General features: G+C 37.8%; 1 protein-coding gene across 3 annotated transcripts in view; it reads left to right on the top strand.

Moving 5' to 3' along the window:
• The window catches only part of LOC125278973 (E3 ubiquitin-protein ligase TRIM9), a 47,758-nt gene that overhangs the window by 18,809 nt on the left and 16,293 nt on the right, over window positions 1-12,656 (top strand). For all 3 annotated transcript variants that reach the window (XM_048208418.1, XM_048208419.1, XM_048208420.1), the window contains exons 2-4: window positions 3,134-3,229; window positions 7,309-7,431; window positions 9,664-9,774. In XM_048208418.1, the coding sequence (XP_048064375.1) occupies window positions 3,134-3,229; window positions 7,309-7,431; window positions 9,664-9,774 (330 nt within the window). The remainder of the gene's footprint in view (window positions 1-3,133; window positions 3,230-7,308; window positions 7,432-9,663; window positions 9,775-12,656) is intronic.

Below are 12,656 nucleotides of genomic sequence, written 5' to 3' on the forward strand. Positions count from 1 at the left end.
GTCTGTTCCCCGTGTATGATTCTCTGCTGTCTGCCCTTTGGACTATTTGCTCTGTTTTGGATTTACGATTGTTATCTGCCAGCCCTGACCCATTGCCTGTTCCTCAACTACGATTCTGCCTACTCTTTGCCATACCTGTTTGCTGTTGTTCCACCATTGCCTGTTTGACTTTGAACTCAGTTTAATAAAGCTTGCATATGGATCTCACCTTGTGTCCCGCTGCGTTACAATATGAAAAAGAGTTTAGTTATATTTGATTGAGTGATTGATTGAAGTGTGTGGTGTCATATTGCACAGTTGTGTTGAGTATTGTAGAGTTGGTGTTAGGTGTTGGAAATGTTATGTGGTATTTAAGAATGTTTGGAATGTTTTGTCAGGCTTGGGGTCTTTGAGAAGTGTTTCAGGATATTGGGAATATGGGGTGAGTTTAAGGATTTTGGGGAAAATGGTGAAGTTGGATTGCTGGACTGGATCATGGTCCTTTGATCCAGGATATTGGGTGGTGTTTGAGGATTCTGGGTAATGTTGGATTGGCAAGGATTTTAATGATGCTCTTGTGAGGCTCCTGGGCATAATTTTTCGAGGCCCTACAGAAATGATGGGTGTTGTTTTGAAGATGCTGGGAATGTTGGGTGGTGTTTGAGGATGCTGAAAATATGGGTTGTATTTGAGGATGCTGGGAATGTTGGGTGGTATTTGAGAATGCTGGAAAAATTTGTTGGTGTTTGAGGGTGCTGGAAAAGTTGGGTGGTGTTTGAAGCTTCTGAAAATGTCATGTAGTGTTTTGAAGATGCTGGGAGTGTTGAGTGTTGTTTGAAGCTGCTTGGAATGTTACGTGGTGTTTGAGGATGCTGGAAAATTTTGTTGGTGTTTGAGGTTGCTGGGTGGTGTTTGAAAAGTTGGGTGGTGTTTGAAGCTTCGAATGTTGGGCAATGTTTTGAGGATGCTGGGAGTGTTGAGTGGTGTTTGAAGCTGCTGTGAATGTTGGGTGGTGTTTGAGGATGCTAAAAAATATGGGTTGTATATGAGGATGCTGGGAATGTTGGGCAGTATTTGACAATGCTGAGAATGTTTGGTGTTTTTTGAAGCTGTTGGGAATGTTCTGAGAAAAAGTGCTGAGGCTGGGCAGTGTTTTGAAGACACTGGGAGTGTTGAGTGGTGTTTGAAGATGCTGGGAATGTTGGGTGGTGTTTGAGGATGCTGAGAACGTTGGGCAGTGTTTTGAAGACACTAGGAGAATTGAGTGGTGTTTGAAGATGCTGGGAATGTTTGGTGGTGTTTGAGGATGGTGGAAATATTTGAGGATGTTTTAAATATGGGGTGTATTTGAAGATGCTGGGAATGTTTGGTGGTGTTTTATGTTAATAAGGATGATGGGTGTTGTTTGAGGATGCCCCAGCTCTGCCCAGGTGGTCTTCTGCTCTTCTGTGGTCACCACTGTGGTCCCCTGCTCCGCCTTGCTCCCAAGGCCATCTGCAACTCCCCTCATGAACCCTTGAACTGTCTGTTTCCAGCCTGTTTTTGGAGCGTCTGAACCCTCTCCTTAAATGGAGGAGGGGCTCTGTCATGTATCCCCTGTTTAATGTTTTTGGACTTTTATGATGAAATTCTTGTTTCTGTGTTCCCTGTGATGTTTTTGTAGTCCTTTGTAGTTTTATTTATAATTGTTCCCCTGTGATTGTCTCCCCATGTGTTTCTTGTTTCCTCATTAACCCTCATGTATGTAAGGTTTCCCTGGCTGTGTCTGAAATCACCCCATATACCCTTAAATAGGGCACTATTTGAGGGGACAGCCATTTGTAGTGGTGACCGAAACCATAGTGGACGTTGAGTGCTCTCATTCAATCCCACAATGCACCACAATAACAAGTATACAACCGATGTATCCTTAACAGCGAGAGAATACTCAAAAATGCGCTGTGACGGTCGCGCTGAATGAATTCCCGCGTCTGACAAGAAGATGATGCCCGCAGCTGAATTATCGTTCCATCCATTTTCCGAACCGCTGGTCCAATGTGGCTGCAGCGTAATATTATATAGGTATAAATTCCTTTTTAATTGATTGTTAAATTGTTTAATTAAGGTTTATAGATAGTTGCCATGACATAGTTCAAGATAAATCTTTTCATTGCTACTAGAGCTGCCAATTTGCTAAATTTCAAATGATTATTAAACAGCAAGCACAAACTATGCAAAAGTGGCAGCCCTTCCGGTGCATTCAGTGTCACTCGTTTTCAACTTCAAGTGGAACAATATTAGTGGAGTAATGCAGGAAATGGTGATTGAGGGTATAGAGGGCGATTTCGAACACAGCACCTGTGTTTTACTGTCAGTTGTTGTTTGTGTTCATGTCCTCATTCCTTGGATTCTGTTCATGTTTTGGTTTCTATGTGTTTTTAGTTATTTTATTAAATAGTTGTATTTAGATCCATTGTTTTCTCTTGCTTCCTTGAACCCGCATGTTACAAGAATGCTCATTCATGTTGGATGTTTGAGGATTTTGGGATTGTTGGGTGTTGTTTTATGATGCTAAGTAATGTTGAATTGCCATGGCCAGATCAGGGGCCTGTGAGGAGGCCCCTGGGCATTGAGTCTTAATCTTTCTTTTGGTGTTATTTCATTAGAATAAAAGGCTACTTTTGAATGGCTGTCAAGGGTGAAACATACTTCTTGCCCATGTAATGTTTTCGCTATGGCATGTGCAAACAGGGACTAACAGCCTAGGCTAAACAGCCAAACCTTGACCTCTTGTGTTTTTGAAGATATTGGGAATCTGGGGTATGTTTATAAATGGTGGCGATGTCGGGAGATATTTGAGGATGCCAGGTAATGCTGGGTTGATCAGGACTCTAAATAATGGTAGGTTGTATTTTAGGATGCGTGGAATGTTAGGTAGTGTTTGAGAATGCTCTTTAAGGTTGGACAGTGTTGGAGAATGCTAGAAATGTTCAGTGGAATGTAGTTGGTGAATAGCTCTATGAACTTGTGAAATATTTTATTTAGCATGATTAGATTAATTGAATTGATTAAGGGTTATATAACATATAATTGCTCACAGCTCTATCAACAAATGATTTTTGATGAAAAGATTTTGAAGCATGTTGAATTAAGTGACCTGTGTTTTTGTGTGCAGTGTCAGCTGTCCCAGGCATTGAATGGAGTGTCTGATAAAGCCAAGGAGGCCAAGGAGTTCCTGGTGCAACTGAAAAATTTGCTTCAGCAGATACAGGTATATAACTCTTCATCAGGCTTTGTTATGTGTTTTGATGTATTAGAAATATGAAAATGATGTAAGCTCATAAAATATTAAATGCTTACATAGGTTAGAGGTTTTGATGAATATCTTCTAATAAGTATCACTATCTTTTAAACTCTTATTAATAAAAAATTCACATCAGAGCCTTCACATCAGAGCAAAAATAATAATATAATCAAAACAGCCATGCTAGCAGCACTCAAATATTATCTTGTCCTCTTTGATTTGCGAGAGTCTCATTAAATATGCAAATTACTATCTCGTTAAAAATGAAGTGGGGTAATTATGATGTTCAGCATGTATCCAACAAACATGCCATATGTTAGATGTTAACATGAATTTTGGCGGCATGTTTTTGCATTGAACATCAAAGGTTTTAAACCAGGGTTCCATGGGGGTCTGTGCAAAAGAGTCTGTAGGCAGATATATCATGAAGGATTAAAAATATAAAAATAGTTTAGGACAAGTTTGGAACATCAGTTAGAACGTAATGTAATGTTGAAATAAAATGTTATTGGAAAAATTTTACGTTATACGGGGGGGGGTCACTGGAGCAGGTGTTGATAGACCCTGTCTAGTCTAGAGAAACAAAACTGATGTAGCTTAACATTTATTTGTAGTGAATGTTGATCAAATGCAATTGCTGCATACAATCGAATCCATACATGTATATGAATGTCATGAGTATTGAACTGTATTCTGCCTGGAGACCACTGGATTATGAGCACTGAGCTATTTTTACTAAAGTGGAGAGTATAATGCCTTTTCATACTGACCAGCAGCTGAGGGAGAGAGAGAGAGAGAGATTGTCTTTGAAAGCCTCTGTAAGTAGACTTTGAACTAAAGTGCTACAGAGATCAGTGATTTTCAATGTAATGTGACATACAGGCACACACAGAGACAAGTCCTGCAGAAGGACTATAGTCTGGTTTCAAGCCTGACTTCTTATTTTAAAATGTACCAGTCACACATGCTCATATCAAATGTCTCCTCTTCATCATCTTTGTGTAGTAGATGAAATGACTCAGTCCCATCAGCCCTAGTGTCAGTGTGTGGGTGTATGTCTCACATCTGAATCACAACCATACTCAAAGTGAATGAAGGATTAGTTCCGTTCTAAACTCCTACACTACAGACGATCTCAAACTGATCTTTGCCAGCTTAACAAAATGAATTTTTAAGTTGAAGTCTGTCATTTCTGTGACACTACGGGTACCAAACAGAATAGCAAAAGATTCAAATACTCTGTCTTGCATTGCTTGCACAAACAGGGAGTCCAGCACCAAACTCACACCACTGGTTGAGCCCAAGGCTGGTTTGCATGGTCCAGTTCGCCTGTTCTGGTGGATGCTGTAACTACACCATTCTGATGCCTTTAAAAGCATCCTTGCCTTGGGTGATGTTATATCAGTTGCTTGATGCCTTGTTCTGTTTCTGACATACTCCCTCTGCTTGCACTACTTCAGACAAAAGTACAAATGGATTTAGACCTTTCGTTTTGGCATGTTCAGTGTAGACAGCCTCAAGCATCCGTTGTAGACATTTGTAGGTTGATTTCATCACATTGTGGTTCGCCAAAACTTTCCTTTGCTTGTTCGAGCATCAACGAACAAGCAAAACAAAACCAAAAACAATTAATGAGTTTGGGACGGGGCCATCTGTTTGATCAACCAATGGGAGACAAGGGTATATTTGGGAAATTTGTTTGAAAACAGCTCCCTCCCCAGTCCACCCAGACCATATATTGAAGGTAACCTGTAAAACAGCTTTTTCAGAACTTACATCATATTGTATCCACATTGCCATAATTTTAAATGGGACCTATAATGCCCCGTTTACAAGATGTTGCCTAATATAATCTCTGGTGTCCCCAGAATGTGTCTGTGAAGTTTCAGCTCAAAATACCCCACAGATCATTAGCAGCTTGTCATATTTGCCCCTATTTGGGTGTGAGGAAAAACGCTGTTTTTGTGTGTGTCCCTTTAAATGCAAATGAGCTGCTGCTCCTGACCCCCTTTCCAGAAGAGGGCAGAGCTTTAACAGGTCACGCTTCGGTTGCTCAACAACAACAAAGCTGGAGAATCTCTTGCAGCCAAAAGTCGGACACTGATGTAGAGACTCAGGAAGAAGTTACAACTTTTAGAATGCATTTGGACGTTTCTGAATGGTTAGTGAATAAATTTATATAGTTGCTGTGTTTGCTTTTGTGCAAATCCAGCGTTGAATTGACCCTCGTTTGTGAAGCAGTCCGGCGTAAAATGGCGGCATGCTAACAACACTCTACTACAACAACCCTTCCTCTTCTCTAAAACAGCCCATCATAGCCTCACCCCCTTTGTTACGTGTTCCCGGGGGGCGGGGTTTATGTAAATTTTAGGGTTAGTGATGTCACCAACCCGGGAAGAAGCTCGTTGTAGGGGGACTACCAGCTGTTTGTTGTAGTCCTTAAAAAGCAATTTCTTTAAAGGTGCCCTAGAATTAAAAATTGAATTTACCTTGGCATAGTTGAATAACAAGAGTTCAGTACATGGAAATGACATACAGTGAGTCTCAAACTCCATTGTTTCCTCCTTCTTATATAAATCTAATTTATTTAAAAGACCTCCAAAAAACAGGCGAATCTCAACATAACACCGACTGTTACGTAACAGTCGGGGATCATTAATATGTATGCCCCCAATATTTGCATATACCAGCTCATGTTCAAGGCATTACACAAGGGCAGGACGTCTGGATGTGCACAGCTGAATCATCAGACTAGGTAAGCAAGCAAGGACAATAGTGAAAAATGGCAGATGGAGCAATAATAACTGACATGAACCATGATATCATTATATTTTTAGTGATATTTGTAAATTGTCTTTCTAAATGTTTCATTAGCATGCTGCTAATGTACTGTTAAATGTGGTTAAAGTTACCATCGTTTCTTACTGTATTCACGGAGACAAGACTGTCATTATTTTCATTTTTTAAACACTTGCAGTCTGTATAATTCATAAACACAACTTCATTCTTTATAAATCTCTCCAACAGTGTGGAATGTTAGCTTTAGCCACGGAGCATACTATCAATCTCATTCAGAATCAAATGTAAACATCCAAATAAATACTATACTTAGGCGATTACACATGCTGCATGACAAACACTTTGTAAAGATCCATTTTGAAGGTTATATTAGCTGTGTGAACTTTGTTTATGCTGTTTAAGGCAAGCGCGAGCTCCGTGGGCGGGGAGCGTGAGCATTTAAAGGGGCCGCAGCCTGAATCGGCACATATTTAATGATGCCCCAAAATAGGCAGTTAAAAAAATTAATTAAAAAAATCTATGTGTTATTTTGAGCTGAAACTTCACAGACACATTCAGGGGACACCTTAGAGTTATATTACATCTTTTGAAAACACGTTCTACGGCACCTTTAAAAGAAAATACCTCCCTTTGCGTTGATCTTTGGGCGTTGTAACTTTGCAGATGTTGTTTATGCTCAAACAGCAACATTACACATTAACTTAAAAAACACTAAGTTAAAAAACTAAGTTAAAAAAGTGAAATCATAATCAAGGACCCCTTTAAATTATAACTGCCCATATAAACAAATAAACACTATTTAGTCTTTAGCAAATTAAAATATGCAAATGTACAATTTTTCAAATGTTGGCCAAAAATAAAAGAGGTGTTTTACATATAGAAGTCTTAAAGGTACAGTAGCATGTTTAATTCTGAAGGCTCAGACAGAGGGTGGAAAATTGTGCACTCAACAACTTTATCACAACTAACTTTATAAGCAGACTTCATCTGGAGGGGGGTTAAAATGTTGCAAAATGTTGCAGGTATTGCCTATATTGTGGGACATTTTTTGGTCCCCATGAGGAAAACAGCTTATAAATTATGTCATTATCATTTAAAACTAAATGATGTTTTTTGGAAATGTAAAAATGCAGAAAGTTTTCTGTCATGTGTAGGGGTAGGGGATAGAATATTCAGTTTGTACAGTATAATGTAAAGTCCCCATAAAACATGGAAACCCAATGTGTGTGTATGTGTGTGTGTAACAGGAGAACGGGGTTGAGTTTGAGGCATGTCTGGTCGCTCAGTGTGACTCTCTGATTGAAGCGCTCACTCGGCAGAAGGCCAAACTGCTCACCAAGGTCACAAAGGAGAAAGAGAGCAAACTGAAGGTAGGTCAACACACACACACACACACACACACACACACACACACACACACACACACACACACACACACACACACACACATCACTTATTTCTATTCCAAACACTTTTTGACAAGGGTCCATAAACCTAAAGGCATAATAATATTTTGTAGTAGTAATTTTAGTATCAGCTTAAAACCATTCAAAAGTTTGAATTTAACTACTTTAAATTTTGCAGCAGCAAGATTATTTCCTCAATCGGTCACATGATAATGTTGCCTGCTTCACCACACAGATGGGATACAGGGGGAGAGTTTCTGTAAAACTGTAAAACTCTATTAGTGTCGTGACCATACGGAGAGCAGATTGAGTTGTTGTCTCTGTGTGATTCCATATGGTCAGAATAAAGTGAGATTTATTTAATCTAGCTGTATGTAAGGAATATTATTTTATTTACTCAGTGCATGATCAAAAATTTGCACTAGTAGCATATTTGAATGCTTTTAAATTATTAGTTTTTTTTTTTCATTTAGTTTTTTTTGTTTGTTTGTTTAATGTATTTATTTTTGCAAAGTTGCAAGCACTAATCTAATGGCAATATTTAAATTAACATGATGCTTCTGGTACAATTTTCATCAGCTCTAGTTGTATTGAGGACCTCACCTCATATTCACCATATCACCAGCATTTTTTTTCCACTAAGATAATTTGTGACTAATAGTTATACTATTAGCCTCAAATTATCTTAGTGATAGATGTTTTTTGCTCCTCCATCTTCCGAGGTCTGTGTGCAGTTAATCAAATGAAGTGTTCTTGTGTTTTCAGCGACAGGAGGCGTCATTTTCTACTCTAATTCTTTTCTTCCATGTCAGTAGTCTGACAGCAGGGCTTTACACATGCCCTCTTTCACCACAATGAACAGGGGATGACGGGAGTTACGGAGTTAATCCATACGATGCTCTATAGATCACAGAGATGCAAGATTATATTGTGCTTGCAAAGCACTGAATTTATCTATAGTTCATGTTACGGACCTTGGGTCTGTAAAATAAAAAAGCAGACAGGAAAGCAGAAGAATTTAGGTTACCCTGGTACAAATATTGCTCTTTTCCCATTAAACATCAGTTCATTTGACACAGATTAGAGACAGAAGGCTTAATTTGTGATTTTTAATCACAAAGAAGCTGGCAGACAAAAAAATGGGAAATTAAAAATAAAGGGTATTTTTTTTTCTTCATATTTCCATATTCACAATCTCACATTAACAATGTCTTTAAGCATTATTGATTTATTTTGTCTGATTAAGATACTAGTTTTGTTTTCTTTTGTTTAAATATCCATTCATTTATACCTTAAAGGGTTAATGCTGGTTCTGTCAGTTATAATTAAACAGTCATTCATCTCATTACAGAAAGAGCTTGACAAGTGTATCATTAAATAATTATGCATTATAATTAATGCAGAATTAATAAAGAGTGACTTAAAGAGTGATTTGATCAGATTATCTGCACAATTAGATATGGATGGATAAATGAATATGATAAATGAAATCAAACATTCAATTCTTTGTATTTCAAAAACAAATAATAAAGACCCACCTGTGGTGAAAATCAAGTTTTATGTGGTAAACAGGTGTTTATGAATTTCATACAGGCTCATTTTAGCATGGCTAGAATGCTGTATTGATCAATCAGGTGGGGAATATTTTAGTTTTTTAACCACACTAGGTCTCATATTAACATGTGTAATGTTGTCTTGTGTCTGTTAACATTATTATAATATTTATTTTAGTACAATGCCTTGCTCCATTTAAAGTGCATTACTGTAAAATAATTTTCTGTTGAAAATATTTTCGGTGGTAATCGATTGAGCTTAAATTGTATTGAACTCCTAAAAAAACTGGCTGAAACTGAAGAACCTTGACAACCATACAAATCTGGGGCCAGTTGCATAAACATAGCCTTTAAGTTAAGGCTATGTCTTAAGAACTAGTCTGTCCAACTAGCAATTAGTTAAGGCTAATCAGTCTTACTTTTCAGATTCAAATTAGACCAATCTACCTTATTGTGTAAGTTGTGAGTTTGTGTGATCCTGATATTGGTTAAATGACTCTATACCTCTTTGAAGCATCTATCTGATGTGAGACTCAACTCATGAGTCCATCACTATGAGCTGGTCTTTGATGGAATGTCTCTTATGCTACTGCTCAGACTGTATGTGTGTGATGAGAATTTAACCATTGCCTTTCTGTTTCAGACTGTAAAGGATCAGATAACTCACTGCACCATGAAGCTCCGACAGACCACAGGAATGATGGAATTCTGTCTGGAGGTTATTAAAGAGAACGATCCCAGTGGATTCCTACAGGTACAAAGAGAAACAAAAAAACCCAGAGAAAAACACAAAGTCAGAGGTCAAAGATCTAAAATAATAATAATAATAATGATGAACTCACATACAGTAGGTGTGTTACTGGCCACTGTTTTAATCTACTTCGTCTACATCGAATACAAAACACATTTCTATGGACATATTGGATTTTTTCGCTAATACGCCAAAATGTCTTAAAGGTGCCCTAGAATTAAAAATTGAATTTATCTTGGCATAGTTAAATAACAAGAGTTCAGTACATGGAAATGACATACAGTGAGTCTCAAACACTGTTGTTTCCTCCTTCTTATATAAATCTCATTTGTTTAAAAGACCTCCGAAAAAACAGGCGAATCTCAACATAACACCGACTGTTACGTAACAGTCGGGATCATTAATATGTATGCCCCCAATATTTGCATATGCCAGCTCATGTTCAAGGCATTAGACAAGGGCAGGACGTCTGGATGTGCACAGCTGAAATCATCAGACTAGGTAAGCAAGCAAGAACAACAGCGAAAAATGGCAGATGGAGCAATAATAACTGACATGATCCATGATATCATGATATTTTTAGTGATATTTGTAAATTGTCTTTCTAAATGTTTCGTTAGCATGCTGCTAATGTACTGTTAAATGTGGTTAAAGTTACCATCGTTTCTTACTGTATTCACGGAGACAAGACTGTCGTTATTTTCATTTTTTAAACACTTGCAGTCTGTATAATGCATAAACACAACTTCATTCTTTATAAATCTCTCCAACAGTGTGTAATGTTAGCTTTAGCCACGGAGCACTATCAAACTCATTCAGAATCAAATGTAAACATCCAAATAAATACCATACTTGCACGATTAGACATGTTGCATGACGAACTCTTTGTAAAGAACAATTTTGAGGGTTATATTAGCTGTGTGAACTTTGTTTATGCTGTTAAAGGCAAGCGCGAGCTCCGGGGGCAGGGAGCACAATAATTTAAAGGGGCTGCAGTCTGAATCGGCGCATATTTAATGATGCTCCAAAATAGGCAGTTAAAAAAATGAATTAAAAAAAATCTGTAGGGTATTTTGAGCTGAAACTTCACAGACACATTCAGGGGACACCTTAGACCGGAGGTCGGCAACCCGCGGCTCTAGAGCCGCGTGCGGCTCTTTAGCGCCCCCCTAGTGGCTCCCTGGAGCTTTTTCAAAAATGTATGAAAATGGAAAAATATATATTTTTTTCATATGGTTTCTGTAGGAGGACAAACATGACACATTCTTAACGTTTTCCAATGCTGTAAAAATGTGTATAATATTAAATTTCAACATTTCTGTCAACGAAGATTTGCGTCATAGCCTGCGACACAGCGCGGCGCGAGGGTATGCATCGACGTCACTTTTCCGCCGAAAGCGCGCTCCCTCAGCTGGACTGAGTGGCAAAAGAACCTGCTGCGTGACTGGATTTAATAGGGGAAACTGAGAAAACGCGAGTAAAATAAACGATTACACTAAAGGTCGGACTCGAAAGTGTTTCTTACAACTTGTCAAATAAACCTAATCCATGGATATTGACATACAGCCAGGAGTCGTGTTTCCTGACATTTATATGTGCCTGATTTCGACGCCGGGGAAATACATAAAGCAAATCTGCCTGTGAATATTTTATATAAATAAAATAAAGGTAGGTTTAAATCCACGTAATCACTTATATCAATGTTATATATATCATCATATTGTCCAGCCATAAAACATATATAGTTTTATAGTATAGTTTTTGTCAGTGTTTATTTTAAAACACACAATTATGCAGAATATAAGATGGAAAATATTTAATTGATGATTTGTCAACATAATATATAACAATACAATATATATGGAATGATTTTACCTCAAAATCCAACAATTTGACACAAAATGATAAATGCAAATCCATGTTTCTCCGCCTGGAGTCCAGTTGTTTCTGTGAATTGCACCGATCCATTTGCTTTTTTCTGTAGCTTTCAGCAGTTTTTAAATATATAACATTACCTCGGGAATACCTCATTATGTATTTGTAGCCTACTTAGTCATTTTGATAGTAGGCTAATATAGCTAGTATACACTTACAGCCTGTCAGTGTGTTGCCTTCATATAAGGATTAGGCCTATATAAGGCTTTTAATTTTTTTGCGGCTCCGGACAGATTTGTTTTTTGTTTTTTTGGTCCAATATGGCTCTTTGAACATTTTGGGTTGCCGACCCCTGCCTTAGACTTATATTACATCTTTTAAAAAGACGTTCTACGGCACCTTTAATTTCATTGTTTTCGATCATTATATTCATGTTGCGCAATGTTGTTAACTCAGTTTCTTCAGCACCCCAAAAATGAGATGCCTTCTTTACCACTATGTTTACGAATCTGCGCATGAAAACGTCATTAATGTATGTCAGAGTCGGTGTGGAATAGATGCGATTAAAGTGTTTACATGCATGTTTATTATGATTCAAATCGGCATACGCCACATTACTACGATAATGGTTACAACCAGGGCCTAAAACTAACTTTTTGCCACACCTGCTAATAAAACTACCATTAAACTGTTTTTGCAAAAACAGCCAGTTGTGACACCAAAATTCAAAAGATACCAGTGAAAATTCACAGTTCTCTATTCATAGTATTCATGTGACATCACACACTTATAGGAACACTCATCTGGAGGGCAAAACAACACTTTCCTACATTGCCCTCCATTCATTTTCTCCAGGTTTGTGCTAAGTACTAATATAGTAAGACAGTGAAATTAAAATACCAATTCAGTATACACCTTATTAATGATGCATATTATGTGCAGGCAAGTAGATGAACCCAGAATATAAATACAACACACATTTTCTCGAGATATCAACTCGCAATCAATTA

The sequence above is a fragment of the Megalobrama amblycephala genome, linkage group LG11, assembly GCF_018812025.1.
Source record: "Megalobrama amblycephala isolate DHTTF-2021 linkage group LG11, ASM1881202v1, whole genome shotgun sequence".
Lineage (NCBI taxonomy): Eukaryota > Metazoa > Chordata > Actinopteri > Cypriniformes > Xenocyprididae > Megalobrama > Megalobrama amblycephala.